The following is a 27,781-nucleotide window of genomic DNA, read 5'->3' as shown; positions in this document are numbered from 1 at the left end:
CCCTTTGGGTAAGAAAGTCACTCTCACATCCATCAACCGAGGAGTTTTGTGAAAGATAATTTAATTCAGGTCTCATGGCCGAGTGCAACATTCTAGAATTCAGGTCTCAGATTGAACCTTAAAGAAAGTTGTTCTTCTATCTCAATGAATAGTTTGTCAAATAGGTTCCAGAACTCAGGCCTCATGCTCGACAGCAGAAAAGTTTGTGAAAGACATTTCGGAACTCTGCGTTGAAGGCAGTGTAGATGATGGGGTTGACAGCACTGTTGACGTAGCCCAGCCACGTTACCACGGAGATCAGAGTAGGGCTGATTTTGCAGGACACGCACAGCACGTTGGTCACATGTACCACAAAGAAAGGTGTCCAACAGGCTAGGAACACACCTGGTATAGGTGAGAGGAGGGGAGGAGGAGAAGAAGAGGGAGGATGGGTGGTGAGGAGGAAAAGGGGGAGGAAGAGGGGAAAGGTGACGCAGTCAGTCTTTTCAATACATTAATGCATGGTAAGGGATACATAACTACAGTATATTACTGTCAAGACGTTGGCCTGGGGGAAGGTTTATGACAGTCATAAATACCTCTTCCCCCCCTTTTCCTCTCTACCCTACTGATGTTACATTTGCAAACACCTTGGTTAACATAGTGATTCTGGGAACATCAGAAGGTGGGCGGAAATGAACTATATTTTGGTAATCCGACCAATTTAACATATGCGGTGGTACTTAATGAATATGATGTCAGTTCGGTTGTCATCTGAGACATTCTCATCAATGATAAGATGGCATACAGTGGAAAGTCTACACATCAGAGTTATCGGATTCACATGGAATTGTTGTTCAATTTAAATGTTTGAATATGAAATTATTTGTGATGGGATGAAATGTGATTTTAGCTTCTAAAATGTGAGATTTGGGTTTTCATAAGGTGAGGGCTATGCTCAATCAGTGGCCCGCCCCTGTGAAGGGACATGGGCTATAAAACACGCCCTCCTCTCCCTTCCTATATAAAGCCTTGATGACAATGTAATCTGCTGTTCCGAGGATGCGAGGACGACGGTTCGATGTCAGAATGGTTCAGATAATAACTACAGAAGCATGAGCTTTGGTTGCGAATGGTATGAACTTTGAACTCTTATTCACTACAGAAGTGATACCTCCTAGCCATTGAGTTAGCAACAGTAGCTGCAAACGCAGGTTAGGAAGGAACAGACAGAGTATCCCGTCTACCACACCAGGACGTTACTACAACGTATCCAATTTACCAGCAGAGACATTCTTCAATGGACTTGTTTGGGCAACACAGCCTTCTATCTACCACCAACCTACCGAAGCGCAGCTCAGAGTAAATATTTATTGCATTTTCCTTTTCCAAATGGGCGGTAATTTAGAATGCATAAGATACTGTATTTACGATAGCACTGTTTCGCCCTTTTTTCCTCGGCCTTCCCGCTCTTTCACTCAAACCCAGCCCCTTTTCTTTTGTGTAACCAGCTGTCATATCTATTCTGCATGCTAGGGACGTTGTCCTTTATGACGTAATTTGTAATCAAGTTATGATTAATTATGTGTATATGTAATTCTGGGTGATTAGTTAGCTATTTAGTAAATAAATAATTAAACCCAATTTTGTATTGCTGATTCAAATTGTTAGCCAGGGTTCATGCAGATAACCAAGAATTTACAGCTTTCAGATGAGACTGAATTAAGGTGACAATTAATATTGACTGCTATTGATGTAAAATATTACTAGGTCTTTAAGAGTTTATTCAGAAGATAACAGCTCTATAAATATTATTTCATGGTGCCCCAACTCTCTAGTTAATTACATTTACATGATTAGTACAATCAGGTAATATTAATTACGGAGAAATGATTTTATAGAATAGCATGTCGTATCACTTAATCCGGCATAGCCAAAGACACAACAATTACTATAAATTGAGATGGTAAACATCAATGTGATATGACATTGAGGAAAAGGTGTTTATGACAGAATCTGCATATAGAGTTACTGGTTTTGTATAATACGAGTATATTGGTATAATGTGAGATGATAAATATCATGTGGTGTCCCATTGAGAAAAAGCTGTCTTTGACAGGCAGACTGTAGCTCACTGCATATAGAGTTACTGGTTTTGTGCTGTTTGTGGGTGTGTAGACTAAATGCATGTGGCACGAAAAAGTGTTTGCATAGATCATGTGAACCATGGTAGAAGATGGCAATCGAGTGGCTGTTTCCTCCTCTACTTGTACTGCAGGCTGCATTACCATTACCAGGCTGCATTACCTTGCAGACACTTATACCATGTGTTAACTCTATATTTGGTCGCTAGCTAATTAGCTGGCAACACTTTAACACCTTTCCAGCAAACGTGCCATGATAACGTTGTCACACTGAGTAAAGTTAGTCAGCGCCGCCTGTACACCTGGCCTGCGCCAGTTTCGGCGTGAACGACTCTCTCAGAGTAGACCTGCATAGATGTACGTAGACAATGGGGGTGCGTATGTCATGTTTTCCTTCCGTTCATTCAGCACGTGCCAACACTCACACCTGTGCACACACGCACACATATGGTATGATATAGCTTAGATCCACAGCACCGACTGCAGACTCTACTTCTCTCTGCTTGGTCCGTTCAGACACAGCGGGAGTTGGTTTGTCAGTGGATGCGGTCCTGCATTAGTAAGCAAACAGGCCCAGCATTGTGGGAAGAGACTATGCTGTGGAGGGTGCCATTATTCATTCCTCTATTTTTCACAACAGCACGAGCATAACGCTCAACACATCCTGCTAAATCTGTGGAGCATCAACACCGTCTAACACCACCGTTGCATTTTAACAGTCTTGTGTTTTCAAATGCTGAATACATAGCAAAGGAGCGTGAGCCTTTTTCTCACATAATCAAAATGTTAGCCCCTTCTCAGCATGCAGCCTCTTTCAAGCATTCAGGGTTTGTTATATTGATGCCATCCCCTGTGGTCTCAGATTGCAAAAATCTGATCCTTGTTTTGTGTTGCTGTAAACCTATGTTATTATGTAACGCTGAACAAAAACCATTGATTTCAAACATCCTCTTCTTGACCCTTGTCTGGCAGTATTTACTCTTCTCTCAGGAGAGGCAGGCGTAATGCCTTTAGTTGGAGTGGACACTGCCCGGAGGTGGCGACAGTTAAGTCGTAGTGTTCCTCATTTCTGCATCTCGACGTCGTAAAACCTAGGTGTGGCGCTTTCACCTGTTACCACTGCAGGTGTTGTCCAATCTTTTAGGCAATCGAGCTTGGTGAGCACTGTTTCTCCTGGCGTTAGCAACTGTCGTGGTCTAGCCCCGTGACGTTGGTTGTCGTAGAAGGCTCGTTTCCTCTTTTCTGCTGTATCCTGATGTGTTTTTTGTTGTTGTTGGGCCACTTAGGTTGCAGGTTTCTCACCAAGGTTGGGAGCGTCGTTCAGATTCTTCTACCCATGAGGAACTCTGCTGGGCTCATTCCCGTTGTTGTGCATGGGGTTGACTTGTAGCACATGAGAGCAATCAGCTGGTCTTTCTGCTTCAGAATCCTCTTTGCGGTCTGCACTGCCCTTTCTGTGTGACCGTTACCCGGAGGGTTGTGAGCGCTGGACGTAATGTGCTTAACGTCAAGCTGCTTTGCCATTTCTTGGAACTCGGAAATAGAGAATTGGGGCCCATTTTCACTAACGACCTCATCTGCAATCCCATACCTTGCAAAGGTTCCTTTCAGCTTAAGGGCAACCTGTGTGCTTGTGGTTGTAGGCATATGTAGTATTTCTATGAATCTTAAGTGGTAGTCAGATATAATCAGATCGTTTTGTTTGTTATGCACGCATAGATCCAGATCAATTCTTCTCCATGGCCTGCCAGGGAGCGGTGTTGAGATTAGTGGCTCCTTTTGCTGGGCCAAGACTGACATGACCTTTTTCTTCTCTGAGATCCCCGGCCACAATACCGAGGCATTGGCCCTCTCTCTGTATTTAGTCTGACCTTGATGTCCATCGTGTATTCTATCAAGAATGTCCGCCCTCTGTGTCTGTGGTACTAGTATGCGGTTCCCCCTTGTGATCATACCATTGTACTCTGAATGTTCACTTTTCACTGGGAAAAACTCTCCATGACTGGGGTTTTACTCACATGTTCTGGCCTGCCTGAACCTGTACTTGATCACTGTCTGTAGTTCATCATCTGCTGCGGCGGCAACTCTGCTCTCCATTTCTCTCTTTGTACCAGGTATGTTGTTGATCATGGCGGCAATGTAACGCTCAATGTATGTGTGTGTGTGTCTGTTTCCTTTTCTGTGAGTATCGTTAGACTCCTTGAAAGAGTGTCCGCCACGACCATAGTTTGTCCTGGCGCGTACTCCGCTGTGGGTTTGAACCCCATCGGCCTCATGAGTAGTGGCACCGTAAAGGCACGTTATCCAAGTCTTTGCTGTTCATTAGTGGGACCAAGGGCCTGTGGTCTGTCACCTAAGAATGCGACGCGAGGCGACCATCTCTGTCAGCGCCATCTCTGATTATCTGGTTTCTGCCTCCATGAGCCACAAGGAGCAGTACACCATAGGCTTCCATTCCTCACCGTGGAGCTGTAGTAGTACACCACAGGCTTCCATTCCTAACCATGGAGCTGTAGCAGTACACCACAGGCTTCCATTCCTCACCGTGGAGCTGTAGTAGTACACCACAGGCTTCCATTCCTCACCGTGGAGCTGTAGTAGTACACCATAGGCTTCCATTCCTCACCGTGGAGCTGTAGTAGTACACCACAGGCTTCCATTTCTCACCGTGGAGCTGTAGTAGTACACCACAGGCTTCCATTCCTCACCGTGGAGCTGTAGTAGTACACCACAGGCTTCCATTCCTCACCTTGGAGCTGTAGCAGTACACCACAGGCTTTCATTCCTCACCATAGAGCTGTAGTAGTACACCACAGGCTTCCATTCCTCACCATGGAGCTGTAGCAGTACACCACAGGCTTCCATTCCTCACAGTGGAGCTGTAGTAGTACACCACAGGCTTCCATTCCTCACCATAGAGCTGTAGTAGTATACCACAGGTTTCCATTCCTCACCATGGAGCTGTAGTAGTACACCACAGGCTTCCATTCCTCACCATGGAGCTGTAGCAGTACACCACAGGCTTCCATTCCTCACAGTGGAGCTGTAGTAGTACACCACAGGCTTCCATTCCTCACCATAGAGCTGTAGTAGTATACCACAGGTTTCCATTCCTCACCATGGAGCTGTAGTAGTACACCACAGGCTTCCATTCCTCACCATGGAGCTGTAGTAGTACACCACAGGCTTCCATTCCTCACCATGGAGCTGTAAGCAGTACACCACAGGCTTCCATTCCTCACAGTGGAGCTGTAGCAGTACACCACAGGCTTCCATTCCTCACCATGGAGCTGTAGTAGTACACCACAGGCTTTCATTCCTCACCATGGAGCTGTAGTAGTACACCACAGGCTTCCATTCCTCACCATGGAGCTGTAGTAGTACACCACAGGCTTCCATTCCTCACAGTGGAGCTGTAGCAGTAAACCACAGGCTTCCATTCCTCACCATGGAGCTGTAGCAGTAAACCACAGGCTTCCATTCCTCACCATGGAGCTGTAGTAGTACACTGTCAAGCCCAAAGCTGCTTGCGTCTGCTGAGACTGCAATGGCTCTGTTGCTGTCATAGAACGTCAGGACTGGGGAAGTCTTCAGAAGTTCTTTGAGGCACTGGGACACTGCCTGGTGTGCGTGATCCCATGTCCATGCCGTCTTTGACCTCAGGAGCTCATGCAGTGGTTGACCCACTGTGGACAGGTTGGGGATATACTACCCTAGGTATTTATCCATCCCAATAACTCTCTTCAGCTCCTGCAATTTCCCTGGTGGGGAAAAGCTGCCAGATGGCCCCCACTTTCTCTGAATCAGGCCTGATTGGATCAATGAGGTGTCCCAGGAAACGTCGCTGTGTTTGACTGAGGGCACACTTTAATTTGTTCAACTTTTAGTCTGGTTGAATCATTCTCTTTTTAGTCACTCGTCGTGCTCCTCCATGGTATTTGCATATACCAAAATGTCATCCATAAAACGGTGACTCCCTCAAGGCCTTGCAATGTCTACATCATTTTTGGGGGGAAGATTTCTGGAGGGCTCGAGATCCCAAATAGATCCCAAATAAAATTGCACGACTAAGATCTCTTCGGCAAAAACTTCTAAATAAATGACAGATTTCTTGACTTATATAGAATTTTGAAAAGCATTATTCCCCTTTGACATTATGGGGTATTGTGTGTAGGCCAGTGACCAAAAACCTAAATTTAATAAATTGTAAATTCAGGCTGTAACACAACAAACTGTGGAAAAGGTCAATGGGTGTGAACACTTTCTGAAGGCACTGTATTTTAAGATTAAACGATGCCTGCAGAAATAATGGGGTGTCATGTATGACATGGTTCTTTTGTTTATTGAACTACAGTAAGTTAATTGATTTACACCCGGTAACAGAATTGCGGTAACGGAATTTCGTCATAGGTCCCCGATTTGTACTAAAATAGATGCATAATTCTGGATATGAATGTCATTCTCTTTATGGTGATGTTTCCTAAATAGGTACACAAAAGTATAAATATGAAATATCCTCCTTTCATTATTTGGGTGTTATTCTACACACTGGCTATTATTTGAATGACCTCTGCCCCCAAACAAGACCACATTTGGTTGGTCCGAACCAAATCTAAACCAATCACAGACGTCTATGTTTCACTAGTTTGGACATCAGCACAGTAGAGCTCAGTAGAACACAATAGAGTACAGAACAGTAGAGTTTAGTACCGTAGAGTTCAGTACAGAACAGTAGAGTACAGTAGTGTAAAGTATAGTTCAGTAGAGTATGGTAAAGTACAGTAGAGTTCAGTACAGTACAATACATTACATTATAGTGTACTAAATTCTAGTGTGCTCTACTGTGTACTGAACTACACTCTACTTTTCTTTACTGTACTGTGCTGTACTGTACCATACTGTGCGATCCAAACTATTATGTGACTACTATGATTTCCCATTGTAGCCAACTCAATTGCAGAAATTCCTGACAGATTTTTTCGGAATTGTCCGTTACCGATTTGGTACTCATAGCTTTCATTTTACACCCAATTGGACATTCTCCTATGAACTTCACATGTTGGTGCTCATGGCTCCTTTTACATGGAAATGACCCCATTCATCTTAAGATAGATATGTGAGACAACCAGATATCACAGTCGTAGTAAGTACATTTTCCCACGATACAGAAATGATCAGCAAAGTCACTGCTAGCTGGAAAATACTATTTTTTTAATGGGGGGGAGGGGAATAAGACAGATATCTTATATTAAGATACTCATTGAAGAGGTAGATTTTCAGGTGTTTTCAGAAGATGGGCAGGGACTCTTCAGTCCTAGCTTCAGGGCAAAGCTCATTCCACCATTGAGGTGGCAGGACAGAGAAGAGGTTTGACTGGGTTGAGCTGGAATGGACAAGATACCAAAGGTGGCAGAATTGAGTGCTCGGGTTGGGATGTAGGGTTTGAGCATAGCCTGAGTGCAGGGAGGGGAAGTTCCCCTTGCTGCTCCGTAGACAAGCACCATGGTCTTGTAGTGGATGCAAGTGGAGTGTGCGGAGGACTGGGTGACATGGGAGAATTTCGGAAGGTTGAACACCAAGCGTGCTGTGGCGTTCCAGATATGTTGCAGGGGTTTGATGACACAAGCGGGGAGCTCTGCCAACGGCGAGTTGCATTAGTCCAGACGGGAGGTGACAAGTGCCTGGATTAGGACCTGCACGGCTTCCTGTGTGAGGTAGGGTCGTACTCTACAGATGTTAAAGGGCAAGAACCTGGAGTAGCGAGTCACTGCTTTGATATTTGCAGAGGAAGACATGGTGTTGTCCAGGGTCACGCCAAGGTTCTTTGCACTCTGGGAGGGGGTCACTGTGAAGTTGTCAACTGTGACGGAGAGGTCTTGGAGTGGGCAGGCCTTCCCCGGGAGCAAGCGTAGTTCCGTCTTGTCGGAGTTGAGCTTGAGGTGGTGGGCCGATATCCAAGCTGAGATATCTGCCAGGCACACAGAGATGCGTGTCACCACCTATTTGTCAGAAGGAGGGAAGGAGAAAAGTAGTTGAGTGTCATCTGCATAGCAATGATAGGAGAAACCATGTGAGGATATGATGGAGCTGAGTGACTTGGTATATAGAGAGAAGAGGATTGGGCCTAGAACCGAGCTCTGGGGGACACCAGTAGTGAGAGCATGTGGTGCAGACACAGATCCTCTCCAAGTTACCTGGTAGGAGCCAGGTAGAATGCAATCCAAAAGTGTGCAGAGCCTGAGACGCCCAGCACTGAGAGGGTGGAAAGGAGGATCTGATGGTTCACTGTGTCCAAGGCATCGGATAGATCTAGGAGGATGAGGACAGAGGAGAGAGTCAACTTTGCCAGTGCGGAGAGCCTTCGTGACACAGAGGAGAGCGGTCTCTGTTGAGTGACCCGTCTTGAAGCCAGACTGGTTAGGGTCAAGAAGATTTTTTCTGAAAGAGATAACAAGAGTGATGGTCAGACTGCACGCTCAAGTGCTTTGGAAAGACAAGAAAGACAAGAAAGACCGGGATACCGGGATACCGGGATACCGGTCTGTCATTTTTTATGTCAGAGGGGTTGAGTGTTGGTTTCTTGAGAAGGGGAGTGACTCTAGCCATTTTGGAGTCAGAGGGGATGCAGCCAGTGGTCAGGGAAGAATTGACGAGGGAAGTTAGGAATGAGATGGTCTGGAAAAGGGAGGAGGGGTTGAGGTCAGGTGGGCAGGTTATCGAGCGGCCAGACGGCACTAGAATTTCATCTGTAGAGAGAGGGGAGAAAGGGGTCAAGGTGTAGGGTAGTTCTGTGTGAGTCATACCAGTGGACTCAATAGGCTGACTGAGTGGATATTGTCTACCTTCTTTTCATAAGGGTTGACAATGTCTTCCGCAGAGAGAGGGGGGAGGGGGATTAAGGAGGGAGGAGAAGGTGGCGAAGAGTTTCCTAAGGTTAAATGCAGGAACCTGAAATCTGGGGTGATAGGAAGTGGTGTTAGCAGTGGCTACATAGGAAGGGAAGGTAGAGAGGAGGGAGTGAAATGATGATGGAAGTTAAATTTTAGTTTAGTTTAACTTTCCTCCATTTTTGCTCACCTGACATACTCAGCCACCGAGCAGAAGGATAGGGCAAGCCAGCCGGGAGGAAAGGGGACAGTGAGTGTCATACGATACAGAAAGGGAGGATAGTACGTAAAGTAGATGGCCCTAGCTAGCAAAAGACAATACTAGACAACAACAAATTAAGACAAAAATGATTCTTCTCTCTCCTGGAGAGAGTAGGAGTGGTCTTGCTCTAGATTGAAACACACTGAACTGGAGCTTGAGAAGCTGGATATACTGTATACTCAGAGAAGAGGTGAAACCACTCACCCTCCAGGTACTGATTACCAAAACAGCAACAATCACAAACTGCCCTGCACTTTAATCATAGTTGATGTGTCAACAGTCAGCTGCAGGTTATGAGGTTATGTATTCTGAGTGGGAAACCCCTCATTTCCATACCCCTCCATGCTTATGTAATTAATACTTTTTAAGCTCACCGCAACCCACTGTTTCCTTACCCCAACGATGCTAAATGTCCTTAGTTGACATGATTTGTGTAAATATTAGACCTTGGAAGACACATGCATGCACACACACACACACACACACACACACACACACACACACACACACACACACACACACACACACACACACACACACACACACACACACACACACACACACACACACACACACACACACACACGTACACATACCTACCAACTACAACAGGAAGGACCTTCATGGCTTTTCGCTCCCTCCCACTCACTCTGCTACTCTTGCTGTTGCGGCGCCCCCTCTTGGTGGCCTTAGCGTGGGCCAGCCCATTCTCCTTCCGGCTCCTCCCCTGCCTAGGCAGCTTCTCCGTGGGGTCCGCGTCCGAAACGCTTTCTATCTGGGTAGTCATGGGGTCGCTCTCCGCCATGCCAGCCCCCACACCATCCTGCTGCTTGTCCTCCACCCCCGGGGTCGCTGTGGGCGACGCCATTGATACGGACGACGGTGACATTGGGCTGAGCCCTGAGGGCATGAGGTACACCACCTTCTCCTTGGCCCCCGCCCTGACCCCTGTGTTCTCCCTCTGCAGGGCGGAGCTGAGGCGCAGGGACAGGCCCCGTTTTCCTCCCCTCGTCAGCTGGGAGCGCCTCCTGCCTGAGCTCCAGCGTCTCAACCCCCGGAACATCCAGTAGTACAGGAAGAGCATGACTGGGCAAGGCACAAAGAAGGAGCACACTGAGGAGTAGACCACGAAGCTGTCGTTCTCCAGCTTGCACACGGTGGGGTCGCGGCCCGGCACCTGGTTGAGGCCGAAGATGACAGGACTGGCGACGCCCAGGGAGAGAACCCAGGTGGCCGTAATGAGGACCAGCTGCCGCAGGCTGAACTGGTTCCTGTTGTACTTCAGGGGCACCACCACTGCTATGTACCTGCAGGGACACACAAATCACAGGGAATAAAATACATTTAAAATACATGGAGCACACCTGTTGTACTTCAGGGGCAATGCTGCCAACATGGCTATGTACAGTTAAAGTTAGAAGTTTACATACACTTTGGTTGGAACTCAATCATTAAAACTCAATTTTCAAATATTCTTGTTGACAAACTATAGTTTTGGCAAGTCGGTTAGAACATCTCCTTTGTGCATGACGCAAGTCATTTTTCCAACAATTGTTTACAGACAGATTATTTCAGTTATTATTCACTGCATCACAATTCCAGTGGGCCAGAAGTTTACATACACTAAGTTGACTGTGCCTTTAAACAGCTTGAAAAATTCCAGAAAATTATTTCATGGCTTTAGAAGCTTCTGATAGGGCCAATTGAGATCATTTGAGTCAATTGGAGGTGTACCTGTGGAAGTATTTCAAGGCCTACCTTCAAAATCAGTGCCTCTTTCCTTGACATCATGGGAAAATCAAAAGAAATCAGCCAAGACCTTAGAATTGTTTTGTAGACCTCCACAAGTCTGGTTCATCCTTGGGAGCGATTTCACCGTAAAACGAGTCCTATATGGACATAACCTGAAAGGCCGCTCAGCAAGGAAGAAGCCACGGCTCCAAAACCGCCATTACAAAAAGCCAGACTACGGTTTGCAACTGCACATGTGGACAAAGATTGTACTTTTTGGGGAAATGTCCTCTGGTCTGATGAAACATAAATAGAATTGTTTGGCCATAATGACCATCGTTATGTGTGGAGGAAAAAGGGGGAGGCTTGCAAGCCGAAGAACACAATCCCAACCGTGAAGCACGGGGTTGGCAGCATCATGTTGTGGGGGTGCTTTGCTGCAGGAGGGACTGGTGCACTTCACAAAATAGATGGCATCAAGAGGATGGAAAATTATGTGGATATATTGAAGCAACATCTCAATACATCAGTCAGGAAGCTAAAGCTTGTTTGCAAATGTGTCTTCCAAATGGACAATGACCCCAAGCATACTTCCAAAGTTGTGGCAAAATGGCTTAAGTCAAGGTATTGGAGTGGCCATCACACAGCCCTGACCTCAATCCCATACAAAATTTGTGGACAGAACTGAAAGAGCGTGTGCAAGCAAGGAGGCCTACAAACCTGACTCAGTTACACCAGCTCTGTCTGGAGGAATGGGCCAAAATTCACCCAACTTATTGTTGGAAGCTTGTGGAAGGCTACCTGAAACGTTTGACCCAAGTTAAACAATTTAAAGGCAATGCTACCAAATACTAATTGAGTGTATGTAAACTTCTGACCCACTGGGAATGTGATGAAAGAAATAAAAGCTGGAATAAATAATTCTCTCTACTATTATTTTTACATTTCACATTCTTAAAATAAAGTGGTGATCCTAGCTGACCTAAAACAGGGAATGTTTACTTGGATTAAATGTCAGAATTGTGAAAAACTGAGTTTAAATGTATTTGGCTAAGGTTTATGTAAACATCTGACTTCAACTGTACCTGCTGAGACACGGATCAAAGCGAATGACATAGTCTAAATTTAAAATACATCAATACATACATTTAACATGGAGGGGCTTCAAACAGGCCAACACAGCAGGGAAGTACTCAGAGGACATGGCGGCTGTTCTGGAAACATTTGAAAAACCTCAAAGTCGTTCAAAGCTGTTCTGTGGTCCTACAGGTTCAAAGTAAACTTAGATATGGAGACACTGGAAGGCCACAGATGAAGTTAAAATAATATTCACCTTCATTTGTAACTCCACTCTATTCCAACCCCCACAACCTGGTTCTACCCTGCTTTTCCTGTCTTATAAATCCAATTAATCTCAATCTATTGATTAGATACCATGTCGTATTATTACATTGTGAAATGTAATAACACCACAATGCTATAGAACCTGTCAGACTCATAAGCCGCAAAACACTAGGGATACAACATTTAACTAGCAAGAAGTGTGTGCTGTGTGGAACCTATTTAATGCTTATCTTCTATTTTACAGTCGGTTTGTTTTTGCTTTGCCTTAGACGCTCTCGGTCACACTTAGCCCTTAGATGTTGTTTTGGGGTAGAGTCCCCTGGGTGGTTGGCGTGAGTTTGCTTCTCTCTGTTTTGAGTAATTTAGCGGGCCTTGATGAGTGGGTCGATGAGGGGGTTCCAGAGTTACGGTTCCATTAGCCTCCTATAGACCACAGCCATCAGTTAGCATTCACTGTGTGATGTCTGCTAATGGTCTCGCTACGCTCTTCTCACAGTCTGGCAGAATGCTTTGGGGGATTACTATGAGTGACAGGGCTCGCTACAGAGCTCGCTACAGAGCTCGCTACAGATATTAGAAGGACATGTTGAACTTGCAAGTTGAAGATCTTGTTTTTGGTGTTTTTCAATGGCTCTCTTTGTTACTTTCAAAAGTGGGAGTAAAGGGTACACCCAGGGTATTTCTTGAAGAATCTTTTTGAAGAAGAACTTGCGTTATCAATCTTTTCCTAATAATTCAGAGATATTGAGGTAGTTCTTTGGAATTCTTTGTGAACTCAAATCATACTGGAGACTGCCCAATGGGCACAGCATGTCATTTCAACATGAATAATTGGGTCATAATTGGTTGACACGTCGATCAAAGATATTACAACCTATGTTCACCCACTCAAAAAGACAGCCAAAAGCTAGTTGAATATCCATTGGGTCATCACTACGCTTTCAACCATCTAAAGGCACAAACAAATTCCAATGCCAAACAATGTCTGATTTGTGGTTTATTTATAGAATAGATTACTGTGTTATCACTGTGCATCATAACCAAATGAGCTGGATTGCAGTTGAGATTGCATTAAAAGTACACGGTGCAAGTGACCAATGCCGTTCGAGATTCTGCACAGAATATTACAGAAATTGTGATCATCTCCACAGACCTGTGACGACCTATCCATGCTATTTTGAATATGCACACTTTATATTTTTACATAAGAACACATTCATAGTTACAGTAACCTCAATGTGGCCATGGATGTGTTACTCATTTTAAAGTTTCTTAACTAGTCTTAACTTTAGGCTATTTACTGTATTACAAATGTAATATTGAATTGTGTTTGGTTGTCAACGCAATCAAATATCAACATTATCTTCTGCTTGGATAGTTCCATTTGTGCCACTAACTTAGTCTGGCTAAATAAATAAAATCAAACTTTTAAAACACTTTCAATAATGTTTGTTTTGATGTCATCTTATTCTTTAAATTTTGATTGAGATGAAGACGTGAATCCAACATCAATTATTCATTTGTAGACAAACTGGAATTAAAAGGCAGACTAAGGCAGATGCTCAAATGGAACTAGCCAAGCAGAAGACACATCTCCTTCAAGTGTTGATATTTGGTTGCATTGATAATCAAGCACACAATTAAATACCACTAAATATAATTCAATTACAAATCAACCAGAGCTTGAAACCCTAGGTCTATTGTATTGTCTATTTTGTTGTTGAATTCTGGGTTGAAATAAAGAGATAGCTTTGGATGTCTTTGCAAATCCTATAGCTTGTAGGCCTTAATAGCATGATTTATGGTATATGAGGGATGGTCACATTTAATTATGGTCACATTTAATTTGCTCTGCTAAACCTACCCTTTTGTCATGACTTCGATAGCAACAGTGAATCTATTTTGTTTTTTAAAGTGGACATCTCTAAGAAATCATTCTCACGATAGCACATTGGTAATAGTCAGTGACAAATATCATAGGGTAGCTGTAGATAGATCAATTCTCTAGTAAGAGCCAGGAGGTGCTGCCCAGCCTATAGTTATTTTTTCTTCTGATAGTGTGTATAACGTTGAAGATCTGACATTGTTTTAAAGGAACAAAATCAAGGTTTATATACAAGGTTTCCATATGTTGAAATGTGGTTACCATGAGGACATAATCCTGTTGTAGAAATGTCTCCCTCAAAACAACAGTTAATTACTTTTTTTCAAATCCAATGTATTTTCCACCATGTGTTAAAATAGTGTCCAGGCGAAGTTGAGACAGAAGGACTCACCTGTCCACACTGATGGCACATAGGTTGAGGATGGAGGCAGTGCACAACATGACGTCCATGGTCATCAGAGCATCACAGATGTATGTGCTCAGGGTCCAGATACCACCCAGGAACTGGGACACACAGCAGTAACAACAACAACAACAACACATGGTTAACAAGTTGTCAGTCCTGTCAGCGGTGGACTTTAAACTACGAAGAGACAGACAGGGCAGGTAATTGAACAAAACAACATGTATTTGGGTATGTGTACGTGTTTCTTCAATTTAAGAGGTCATGGAGGGAAGGTCAACTTACACACGCGCACACAGGTACACACATAAATACACACACACACATACATACACACACACTCTCCGCTCCTCCCTCACCTCAGAGTAGACGTAGAGGGGCAGCACCAGTACAGCCAGCAGTAGGTCGGCCACAGACAGGCTGATGATGAAGTAGTTGGTGGCCGTCTTCAGGGAGCGCTCAGTGAGCACGCTCAGACACACAAGTACGTTGCCCAGGATGATGATCAGGATGAGGGGCACGCCCAGCACCAGGGCAAAGTAATTGTAATCATACTCTTCCCTCTGGCCCAGGACCACCAGCCCCCCCTCAGTCAGACCCTCTGGGGTGGCATTGCTGCTGGGTGACGTCGTCACGTTGACCATGTCGATTATGGAGGCCCCGGGCTGCACTGTCGCTCTGAAGTTAACATCTAGGGAGGAGGCGAGAGGAGAGTGTTTACTGTGGTGTGTGTGTGTGCCTTCAGTAAGTATTCACACCCCTTGAATTCTTCACATTTTGTTGTGTTACAAAGTGGGATTAAAATTGATTTAATTGTATTTTTTATCATCAATCTATACAAAATACTCTGTAATGTCAAAGTAGAAAGAAAAATGTGAACATTTATTAAACATTTAGGAAAAATAAAACACAAATATATCTCAATAAAATAAGTATTCAACACCCTGAGTCAACACTGTACATGTTACACATTTGGCAGCGATTACATTTGTGAATCTTTGGGTCTCATCAAGTCTCTAAGAGCTTTTCACACCTGAATTGTATAATATTTGCCCATTATATATATTTTTTTTATTCTTCAAGCTCTGTCAAGTTAGTTGTTGATCATCATATGGGGCGGCATGTAACCTAGTGGTTAGTATATTGGGCCAGCAACTGAAATTCTCCTGGATCTAATCCCCGAGCTGACAAGGTAAAAATCTGTTGTTCTGCCCCCGAACAAGGCAGTTAACCCACTGTTCCCCAGGAGGCTGTCATTGTAAAATAAGAATTTGTTCTTAACTGACTTGCCTAGTTAAATAAATAAATAAAATAAAATTGCTAGACAGCCATTTCCAAGTCTTGCTATAGATTTTCAAGTTGATTTAAGTCAAAACTGTAACTAAGACACTCAGGAACATTCAATGCCATCTTGGTTAGCAAACTCCATTGTAGATTTGGCCTTATTATCTTGCTGAATTCTCTTCCCAGTGTCTGTTGGAAAGCAGACTGAGCCAGGTTTTCCTCTAGAATCTTGCTGTGTTACATTTATTTTTATCCCAAAAAAACTCTATAGTCCTTGCCAATGACAAGCATACCCAAAACAAGGTGCAGCCACCACCATGGGTGGCGCCAGCTGTGCCACCAGAGACCCTGGGTTCGCGCACAGGCTCTGTCGTAACCGGCCGCGACCGGGAGGTCCGTGGTGAGGCGCACAATTGGCCTAGCGTCGTCCTATAGGGAGGGTTTGGCCGGTAGGGATATCCTTGTCTCATCGCCCACCAGCGTCTCCTGTGGCGGGCCGGGCGCAGTGTGTGCTAACATACATGACTTTCAACCTTTGTCTCTCCCGAGCCCGTACGGGAGTTGTAGCGATGAGACAAGATAGTAGCTACTAAAAAATAAAATAAATTGGATACCACGAAATTGGGGAGAAAAAAAAAAGTACATTTATTTGCCATATTTTTTTGCAGTATTACTAAAGTGCCTTTTTCCACATGTTAATATTTTAGAATATTTGTTATTATGTACAGCCTTCTTTTCACTCTGCCATTTAGGTTAGTGTTGTGAAGTAACTACATTGTTGTCATATCACAACCATTAAACTCTGAAACTGTTTTAAAATCACCATTGGCCTCATGGTGAAATCCCAGAGCGGTTTCCTTCCTCTCCAGCAACTGAGTTAGGAAGGACGCTTGTATCTTTGTAGTGACAGGGTATATTGATACACCATCTAAAGCGTAATTAATTACTTCACCATGCTCAAAGGTATATTCAATGTCTGTTTATTTTTTAATATTATTTTTACCATCAACCAATAGGTGCCCTTCTTTGCGAGGCATTGGAAAACCTCCCTGGTCTTTGTGGTTGAATATGTGTTTGAATTTCACTGCTCGACTGAGGGACATTACAGATAATTGTATGTGTGGGGTACAGAGATGAGGTAGTCATTCAAAATCACGTGAAACACTATTATTGCACACAGTGTGTCCATGCAACTTATCACGTGACTTGTTTAGCACATTTGTACTCCTGAACTTATTTAGGCTTGCCATAGCAAATGGGTTAAATACTTATTGACTCAATGCATTTCAGCTTTTCGTTTTTTATTAATTTGTAAACATTTCTTAAAACATAATTCCACTTTGACATTATGGGTTATTGTGTGTCGGCCAGTGACACAAAATATCAATGTAATCCATTTTACATTCAGGCTGTAACACAACAAAATGTGGAACAAGTCAAGGGGTGTGAATACTTTCAGAAGGCATCTGCATAGGAAGGGGAAAATGACTAGGCAACAGGACAGATAATAGACTGTAGCAGCAGCGTATGTGGTGAGTGTAAAAGTGTGTGTGTGTGTGTGGTGTCAGTATGCATGTGTGGGAGTGTTGTGTGTGTGGGCATATTTAGGGTATGTGTGTGTATGTGTGTGGTGGGGTGTCAGTGTAAGCATGTGTGAATGTGTGGGTAGAGAGGGTGCGTAGAGTCAGTGCAAGAGAATTAATGCAAAAAAGGGTCTTTGCAGCTAGTCCGGGTAGCGATTTGATTAGCTATTTAGCAGTCTTGTTTAGTAGTCTTGTGGGTAGAAGCTGTTCATGGTCCTGTTGGTTCCAGACTTGCTGCACTGGTACTGCTTGCCGTGAGGTAGCAGAGAGAACAGTCTATGGCTTGGGTGGCTGGAGTCTTTGACAATAATTTGGGCCTTCCTCTGACACCCCCTGGTATAGAAGCACTGGATGGCAGAGAGCTCGGCCCCAGTAATGTACTGGGCAGCTTGTGGTTGGGTGCCTTGCAGTTGCCGTACCAAGCGGTGATGCAGCCAGTCTAGATGCTCTCAATGGTGCAGCTGTGGAGCTTTTGAGGATCTGAGGGTCTATGCCAAATCTGTTCGGCCTACTGAGGGGGAAGAGGTCATGTTATGCCCACTTCACAACTGTGTGGGTGTGTGTGTCCATGTTCATTCTTTAGTGCTCGCCCCTTTATTTCCTGTATTCCACAATCAGCTCCTTTGTCTTGCTGACGTTAAGGGAGAGGTTGTTGTCCTGGCACCACACTGCCAGGTTTCTTTCATCCTCTTTATAGGCTGCCTCATTGTCATCAGTCCTTCCACAATTGTGTCAACAGCAAACTTGATGATGAGGTGGGAGTCATGCACGGCCAAGCAGTCGTGGGTGAACAGGGACTACAGGAGGGGACTAAGCACACACCCCTGAGGGGCTCTCGTGTTGATGGTCAGAGTGGCAGATGTGTTGTTACCTACCCTCACCACCTGGAGGTGGCCCATCAGGAAGTCCAGGATCCAGATGCAGAGGCAGGTATTCAGTCCCAGGGTCCTGAACTTGGTGATGAGCTTGGAGGGGACTATGGTGTTCAATGCTGTGCTGTAGTCAATGAACATCATTCTTACATCGGTATTCCTATTGTTCAGGTGGGTGAGGGCAGTGTGGAGTGCAATAGAGATTGCTTCATCTGTGGATCTGTTAGGGCGGTATGCGAATTGGAGTGTGTCTGGGATGATGGTGTTGATATGAGCCATGACCAGCCTTTCAAAGTGTTTCATGGCTATATGTGTGAGTGCTACGGGGCGATAGTCATTTAAGCGGGTTACCTTGGCATTCTTGGGCACGGGGACTATGGTGGTCTGCTTGAAACAAGTTGGTATTACAGACTGGGTCAGGGATAGGTTGAACATTTCAGTGAAGACACTTGCCAGCTGATCAGCGCATGTTCTTGAGTACCCATCCGGGTATTCCGTCTGGCCCTGTGGCCTTGCTAATGTTAACCTGTTTAATAGTCTTACCCACATGTAATCTGTGATAGTGTGCAAGTCCTGCCACATCTGTCGAGCGTCAGAGCTGCCGTAGTAGGATTCGATCTTAGACCTGTATTGATGCTTTGCCTGTTTGATGGCTAGTGAGAGAGAGAGCGTGCATGTGTGTGTGCATGCAAATCATGTCCATCAATACAGAGGGAAGTGTGTAATCACATCACTCCCTCACAACCCTGACAGATGTTCCTACCTTCATGAAGTGAGGCCGGGAGATGCGCAGAGCGTGATGTGTGTCCTGACCACTGGTTCTAGACGCAGTGTGTTTAGCGTGTGTGTGTCAGCCAACTGCTTCCCCTCGCTGAGACCCGTGACAGCCATGTTTTATAGAGATGACTCTTCAGTCATGCTCATCTCCCTGAGTGACATCACAGATCACACCTGCCAGGGAAGAGGAAGAGGTGGGATGTAACAAAATCACATTTTCTTTAACCCGCTTCTGCTGCAACTCAGTAGCCCAAAGTGACCTCTGCTATTTTTCATCCAAAGTGATGGTACAGTAGGCATCTGTGTTTTTACATCAGTGGGGATTAAAGGAAAACTCCACCCGAAAACGTATGGTATTTGTTTCATTAGTCTATTGTTGATGTATTCCCAAACTGTTTTGCATGTCAGCAATGAAGTTTTCAAGATATGTAGCTTTCAAAATACAGAAATCTGGCCGTATGATGCATTTTGCTCTCGTCAGCCAGTTTTAGGATAGCTTTCTAAGGAAAGCTTATTACTATTCCCTCTTTCGTGTCATATTTTTAACTCTAGCTATAATTCAGATTTCATCATATGCAGCCTCCCTCCCTGTCGTATTGTTGTTTTTGTGTGTTGTTTTGCATGTTGTTCTGAAACACACATCTTGTTTTCCTACAGTCTCCCCACTGAGCGTGCTCCAGATCAGAGCATTTTTTCCTGTGATATGGAACTGTCTTTTTCTCCGCGGCAACAGGTGAGGGTTGCCATGACACCCATGAGAGCTCGCACAAGCTACAAAAAGACCCACTCGAACTGTTCATCCAGCTCATTTCACTTGTATAGATGAGATATGAAAGCTGTGTTTTTTGTTTATCCATTTTTGGAGTGGTTTGGTCTAGTTTTGATTTACCTTTGTTTGTTGAGTTGTCAACTAATGTGACTTCAACGTGAAATCAACAAACAATGTCCCATGTCATTAGATTTAGGTGAGAAGTTAGGTGAAAAAAAGCATGAAATTCCTTTACGTTAATTTCTTTTTGCAAATTCAATCAGTTTTCCACGTTGATTCAACGTCATCACTTTTTTTTTTACGATGTGGAAAAAACATTGATTCAAACAGTTTTTGCCCATTAGGTTGACACATTATGTACAAACAGAGTTTGTCATGTTCTGTGTGCCCATGGCTCTGGTCCAAAAATGATTTTCTTCTCACATCTGGGCAGTCCGGATGCATTCATTGGTGATTATATTGATGATGTTCCTTTCTCAGCGATCTCTTCCTGATAATAGCCACAGATTGCCAAATAGAAGCGTTTGTCCCAAGCAGAGACGGATTGCTCTTTTGAATTTGATCTACGGTGGAAATTTGAATTGTCATCTGGAAGGGTGTTCAAGCTCACTGCTGTGTTTAATATCTCGGTTTAAATTCTACAGAGCAACCCGGACAAAAGCAAACGAACACACACGTGTACACGCATGCACACAAGCACATCGCATAGGCCTGCTGTGTAGCAAGGCAATTCGTCTGCGTGGTCGGCGAAATGTCAAACCAAGCGGGAGCTTGCAGGATGACAAGAGTGGCTGAAAGGGAAAAAAAAACAAGACAGCGAAATAAAGTGGGAGTTATTGAGGTTTATCAGATCAGATGGAATGGACTGAAAAAGCAGAGCAAGGACGTAGAAAGTCATCACCACTCTTAGAACAACCCCACATCCCCCTGGGCAAAACCACTCTGCAGTGCACAAACAACCCACTGGGCAAAAATGTGTTGAATCAATGTTGTTTCCACGTCATTTCAACCCCCCCCCCCCCCAAAAAAAAATATATGTGATGACGTTGAATCAACGTGGAAAACGGATTAGATTTGGAAAAAGTAATCAACATAAGGGCATTTCATTTTTTTTTTACCCAACTTTTAACCTAAATCCAATGACATTGTGACATTTTTTTTATTGATTTCACATTGAATTCATGTTAGATTGACAGCTCAACCAAATGTAAATAAAAACTAGACATTGAACTGTGCCCAGACATCATTAGTCAAAGCAACTTTCCTCCCTCTCGCTCTGTCTGTCATCTGTCTGTCAGGCTGTCAGAGTTGGGCATTGTTCGGCTCCAATTCCTGTTTAATTGGCCTTGGGATTTCTCTGGAAGTGCCACTACAGCCCAACTGTGATTAATTACCTACCAAAATCCCACTATCAAGGTGAATAGCCTCAGGTGAGTATTGTCGGGAGAGCTAGACTTACATGAAAACGCATTACAGTAGCGGCTACTGAGGAAATCTATTGGTGCATTTTCACTTCTGCTGCCCTCGTTTAAACAGCAAAGGTCATACCTATTCTATTCTCTCTCCCAGCTATTGTTCAGAGATGCTGTTCGGTGGTGATGATTTGTTTTCTTCCTCTCTGTAAGAAAATACATTACGCAACCACAGCTACTCCCCCCACACCTCTGGACATGCCAACATGAGCACATACACACCTCAACATGGCCCCTGAACACGAGACCATTGCAGTCGTTTTAGTCAACGGGTCTAATCCATGGTGGATATTCTTCTTAAGAAGGAACAATGGAATGCTGTAATTATATACCTCCACTTTGCACCTTTACATTACATGACAGCCACTGATAAGTGGTGCTCATAGGGCTTAGGTTGATGTGCTGATGCTGTTTGTGGTTTGTTATCAATAATGGATGCCTGTGCTTTTCTGCCCGAGCCAGCTCTTTATTCTGCTAGTTGCCAATTATGATGTTAGAGGTGGCAAGTGCACAGACAAACTGTCACACTGGGCGGGTCAGCGAAACATCCCGTGGGTTGGAGAGTGGAAGGGAATTGAATGTGGGTGTTGGCGGGTGTGTGTGTATCTGTGTGTGTGTGTGTGTGTGTGGGGGGGGCAAACATTCAGCAGAGCACCATTAAATCACCCGCCAGCTTTGCCTATAGCACAGAGAGAGAGAGAGAGTGAGAGGGGGCAGAGAAAGGAAGAGAGGGCAAGAGAGAAACTGGGAGAGAAAGAGGGAGGCAATAGGGCCGGGAGAGGAGGAAAAGAGAGTGAAAGCGATGAAGAGAGATATAAGCGAGAAATCATGCAGCCTAGACAGCAGAACATAGATATATGCCTTATGATGCTGAATGTCAATTTGTTTTCCTACCGAAGCCTAGCCTGAAACTTTTTCTGGCTGCCAAATTTTGACAGCAGACACTGCTTAATAAGGTGTTTTTAGCTGTATCTGAGATATACTTGAACAGGAGACAGCCTGTGACATTATCTTTTCTGTTGCTTAAATGCCTTTACAAAGATTTTTTACACCATTTCTGTTCACAGGAGCCATCAGTGCTGGGCCAAAGAGCATGCCGGGACACAATAGAGACAACAATAGCAGATGGGGCAAGGAGCTGTCGGAATTAGAAAACAGAAACAGACATGCTGGGGTCAGATGTGCGTGCGTGAGTAGTCGATGTGTGTGTTTGCTTGTCTGAGTGTGTGTGTGTGTGTGTGTGTGCGCGTACGTCCGTGTGGGGGTTAACAGTATGTGCAGAAAGATAACAACTGCAAGCCAAGATAACTACCCTTCTCCCGGTTTTCACCGTTCCCGCCAGTCAGTCAAAATAATGGTTATCCTCTGTTTGCATGCTCTTGTACAGTGTGTTGAACTGTCAATTAGCCAGGCGGGACCACAGGCGACAGCTAACATTGAGACTACATAATGAGTATTGGGAGAGGAGGATAGTGTGATTGTCAGCTTGGGTGTTTGCATTGACTCCTGGGACGAGATGTTGTTCCACACGCTAAGTTTAGTCTCGCATAAAGAAGAAGAAGAATGCAGCACCATACTTAAAGCATCTTTCTGTGGGATAATCGTTTTATGTTGCAGATGTGTGTACGCGTAATGTGTTAGCTTCCTGTCAACACTAATTAGCTCAAATGCGGTTGGAATGGACTTGGAATGGAGTGTGTATGATGTGCGTTTTCCTATGTGTGTGCGCATCTCCATACCAGTACCATACCCCCAGGAGCATTGACCTGTATTTGCCCTCTATCTCTCTCTCTCTCTCTCTCTCTCGCCCTCCCCCGACCCTTTCCCTCCAATATCAATATTTTCCTTTCCTTTCATCGATCCTATCGCTCTTTTTTTTCTCACCCCTCTCTCTGTGGTCTCTCTCGTATTCCTTTTGTCTTTCTCTCTCTTTCCCTTTCTCTTCTCTCCCGCTCTCTCTGTGGTCTCTCTCGTATTCCTTTGTCTTTCTCTCTCTTCCCCTCTCTCTTCTCTCCCGCTCTCTCTTCCCCTCTCTCTTCTCTCCCGCTCTCTCTTCCCCTTTCTCTTCTCTCCCGCTCTCTCGTCCCCTTTCTCTTCTCTCCCGCTCTCTCTTCCCCTCTCTCTTCTCTCCCGCTCTCTCTTCCCCTCTCTCTTCTCTCCCGCTCTCTCTTCCCCTCTCTCTTCTCTCCCGCTCTCTCTGTGGTCTCTCTCGTATTCCTTTGTCTTTCTCTCTCTTCCCCTCTCTCTTCTCTCCCGCTCTCTCTGTGGTCTCTCTCGTATTCCTTTGTCTTTCTCTCTCTTCCCCTCTCTCTTCTCTCCCGCTCTCTCTTCCCCTCTCTCTTCTCTCCCGCTCTCTCTTCCCCTTTCTCTTCTCTCCCGCTCTCTCGTCCCCTTTCTCTTCTCTCCCGCTCTCTCTTCCCCTCTCTCTTCTCTCCCGCTCTCTCTTCCCCTCTCTCTTCTCTCCCGCTCTCTCTTCCCCTCTCTCTTCTCTCCCGCTCTCTCTGTGGTCTCTCTCGTATTCCTTTGTCTTTCTCTCTCTTCCCCTCTCTCTTCTCTCCCGCTCTCTCTGTGGTCTCTCTCGTATTCCTTTGTCTTTCTCTCTCTTCCCCTCTCTCTTCTCTCCCGCTCTCTCTTCCCCTCTCTCTTCTCTCCCGCTCTCTCTTCCCCTCTCTCTTCCCCTCTCTCTTCTCTCCCGCTCTCTTCCCCTCTCTCTTCTCTCCCGCTCTCTCTTCCCCTCTCTCTTCTCCCCCCTCTCTCTCTGCTCCACGAGGGATTTCTCTGCTTTCATCCTGAGCTGCTGTCGTCCGTGGCTGACTGAGTTGCCATTGTCCAGCACCACTCGTCACAGTCCACACCACCACTAGTGCCATTTTATCCAACACAACACCCTTGCCAAACAACCCGGCTAAAATCAAAACATTTACATCATCAGCCTACTGTGGTGTGATGTCTGCCGGTCAGTACTAGGCTGTCTTTTAGTACTACTGTAGCGGTAACAACTGGACACTTGGGTCACTCCGGTCTCCCCACACAGACGACGAGCCGGACGGTATCCTAGAAACGTCCTTTGTCATAACGACGATGCTGATCCGGGGCCGATTTAATTTACTTGGCTAATGAGCTGCCTGTCGTTTTGCATGAGGCGAGGAACCATTCGCATCATCATGGGTCTGTGAGAGATTTATTGAGAGATGATTTCTCCACGATATATACAGTAAATGTCATTTCTCTGCCCATGCCAAATGATGTGGGGCCACAGATGTTGTAAAAGTGTCTGCAACAGGTGGCAAACGCTCAAATACAACCTAATAGCATAATGAGTGGCATGTCTCAGCCAGTCAGTCTGAATACAGGGCATGGTCTGTTTCAGTGGAGGCTGGTGAGGGGAGGACAGCTCATAGTTATGGCCGGAATGGAATTAATGGAATGGTATCACGTTGCATAGGAACGATGTGTTTGATATGTGTTTAATACTGTTCCATTCATTTAATTCCAACCATTACAATGAGTCACCAAACCAGCCACAACAGGTCTGTGTCCCAGTAGCCTCATTACCTCATCTTCCATCCTTCACTGCTAGCCTTCCGATCTGACAGGTCTTCTTGGAGAAAGGTATAAGTGCTCTCTCTCTCTCTCTATATATATATATATATATATCTGGCTATATTTTCATCTATCAATAGTCGTGAATGGAAGATAGCGTTTGTAAGGGGTATCTGACAGGGAATATCTGTTTGGGAATGTATAGAGTGTGGCTTGATTGAATCTTGACTTGGAGGCTGCATGCATACCAATGACGCCAGAAATAGCATGTAAGTTAGCAGTGCACCTCCCATTGATTCTGAAATGACCGTGTTCATCAAAACGATAGCAAACGAGACGGCGGGCGGGCATATTAGGATGCTCGGTGCTCTAAAACTAACCTGTAGCTCGCCTGCCATATGGATTTATAGAGGGCTTGATCTGAGCGTTTCTTAAAGTGTGTCCCAAATGGCGCCCTATTCCCTATAAAGTGCAGGACTGGTCAAAAGTGGTGCGCTACATAGGGAATAGGGTGCCATTTGAGAGGCAACAACACTTTCTCTACTCTTCCTTCCATGAAGGTTTAAATTGGACAGCGTCGTGGCAGGTGATGGAGGATTAAAGAGAATAAACACAAAGGGTGGGTCAGGGAAGTAATTTCACACCTGAGTCAGTTAAAGAGAGCAGCACAGTGTGGTGCCTTGGGAAGCTGATAGAAGTTAAAGCTTGTCTCAGGAATAAAGTTGTTTATCTTGTGTTTTCTGCTCATTAAATGTGCTGATGTCGAAGTATGTGTAGTTTATGTAACCTGGGTAGTCTTTTCCATTAAAAGCACTGCTGTTTTCCAGGGTGTGCTATCCGTCAGTTTCATTGACGGCTCTGTATAGTCTACCGACAGTCTGACAGATAAGAAATGAAATCTTACTTTGTGTTTATCAATATCCTTCAAAAATTAACTTAACTAGCCTCGTTTATGTTTTCATTGCCCTTTAACTGAGTTTTTGCTTATTACCTGTCCTGTCCCATGTTATCGCTCCATATCCACCTTGTGGCTGACACAAGGTCTTTATCCTTGTGTTGGAGCCCATCCAGAGCTCACCAGACTGGGCTGGGTGGTGTTTGGTGGTGACCTGGGTGGTGGAGGGTCCAAATTAAGCCCCCGAAGCCACTGCGACCAACTGTGCCAACAGCTGCTTACTAGGAAGGGTGGTGGCGTTGGGTTTAGAGAAGATAGCAACGGAGCCAGGACGTATTAACAAGAGGTTATGATACTGCGTATGCCCTACATGTGGCGGTGCCTTAGTGTGTAGCAGGAGGCAGTAGGAGCACGTCATGACAGCATGTTTCAGTAGGGTAGAGTCTATCGGTTTCTTAGAAATGGAAATACTGAGATAGAGTTGGGATGCTGGTCTTTATCACTACTCACACTAATAGAGCACAACTGTTCTATGAATTACGTTTCTGCGTGGAATGATTCTGTAATTGTCTGGGCAGTACTAAATGAGTAACTGCAGGTTTTCGATGGCTTTAAGGCTCTGTGGTTATTTCCTTTTGGGTACAATGCCACCCTGGGGGGGGGGGGGATCTATCTCACAGACAGAATATGACCCCACCCCCATCCCCTCAAGTCTCACTGGTCAGAGGAGGCCAGCAGTGCTTATTGGTCGAAGGCAAAATGTATGCACTCTTCACAGAGATGTGTAAGGGTTCAAATAAACAACAGGAATAAAACGTCAACAGCCTCCCCCCAAATGACCTCCAAATGACCCCGACCCCATCACATCAAATCAGGAAGCACTACCACTTAAAGGTAGCACAAAACATGGATGGTCAAGCTAATGGAAATTGGACACCCCAGCTTTTGAAAATTGTTATTTGTTTTAATTTAATGAAGCTGATATATTTTGATGTCAAACTCAGTGGTTGAATAGAGATGTTACCATTAAGATGATTAGATTGAGGACAACAGTTCTATCTGTCTTGATACTAATCATGCCTGATCTGTTTTGATTAAGAAAGTCATTATAGTCATTATAAATTCTCTTTAATATGACAATCTTTGAAATTGTATTTCTTCTACTATACCAATAGTGTGCATTTGCCATTTTTAAAACTCAAATTAATTGTTTATTACTGTTGAACATGTGGATATAACAACCATATTATGTATACTTATGCAGAATCATATCACCATTTCCCAATGACCATTGTCACCATTACATGCTGATCTTTTTTATTAAGACTCCTTTTTTCATGTTTATATCAATTACACTATTTGTTACTGGTATTAGAGGACTTGATTTTCTAACAAGAGTAGAACATTCCAAAAACACAGAACAAAAAAAATATAGCACAAAAGGCAAAAAGGTACTCACATCAACATCAAGCCTTTGACCCCATGAAGTCTATCAATCCTGTTACCCCTGTCACTCCGAGGTTCCCAGTCCAAACTGTCTCAGTCAGCCCTGATGTTGTCTGCTCCGCTGCTTTCCTTCTCTCAGCTCCACAAAACTGTCCGTCAACAGCTGTTTTCACCCTCGCTCCGCCGCACACTCACACTAGTCCATCTCCTCCTGCGCTGCAACTGTGCAGAGTTTTACTATTGATGAGCCATCTGTCTGAAGGGAAATTCCATGACTGAGTTGTCAGAAACTTGTCCCCTGCCTTCACATTTATGATATGACACAACGTGACTGAGCCCACATCGTCTCCCTCTTCAACGACTCAGCCACAGAGAGTGTGCTAGAACTCACAAACTCTCTCCTCTCACTCTCTAAATGTATCTCTGTCTCACCCTCTCTGTCTCTCTCTATTTTCTCTCTCTCTCTCTCTCTCTCTCTCTTTCTTTTTTTCGTCCTCACTTTTGT

The 27,781-nt window shown here is 44.6% G+C and overlaps 1 protein-coding gene across 1 annotated transcript; it reads right to left on the bottom strand.

Moving 5' to 3' along the window:
- Positions 1-101: 101 nt before the first annotated feature.
- LOC115133219 (D(4) dopamine receptor-like) lies at positions 102-27,781 on the bottom strand. The gene is made up of 6 exons (XM_029666213.2): positions 27,290-27,781; positions 19,138-19,325; positions 14,995-15,326; positions 14,624-14,736; positions 9,873-10,579; positions 102-384 (listed from the first exon to the last, which is right to left on the bottom strand). Exons 3-6 carry the CDS (start codon positions 15,277-15,279, stop codon positions 182-184), a joined length of 1,308 nt encoding a protein of 435 aa, XP_029522073.1. The 5' UTR covers positions 15,280-15,326; positions 19,138-19,325; positions 27,290-27,781; the 3' UTR covers positions 102-181.

Source organism: Oncorhynchus nerka, linkage group LG8, assembly GCF_034236695.1.
Source record: "Oncorhynchus nerka isolate Pitt River linkage group LG8, Oner_Uvic_2.0, whole genome shotgun sequence".
NCBI lineage: Eukaryota > Metazoa > Chordata > Actinopteri > Salmoniformes > Salmonidae > Oncorhynchus > Oncorhynchus nerka.
Note: the sequence above shows the minus strand (reverse complement) of the source record. Positions and strands in the feature narration are given on the sequence as shown.

What these genes read in the sequence shown, in the direction of transcription:
- LOC115133219 (XM_029666213.2), bottom strand. Translation starts at nt 15,279, where the DNA reads ATGGTCAACGTGACGACGTCACCCAGCAGCAATGCCACCCCAGAGGGT. An exon ending in TGTGCCATCAGTGTGGACAG is followed by an intron (nt 10,580 to 14,623) that starts GTGAGTCCTTCT and finishes GTGTCCCTGCAG; the next exon opens with GTACATAGCAGTGGTGGTGC. An exon ending in GGTCCTTCCTGTTGTAGTTG is followed by an intron (nt 385 to 9,872) that starts GTAGGTATGTGT and finishes CACCTATACCAG; the next exon opens with GTGTGTTCCTAGCCTGTTGG.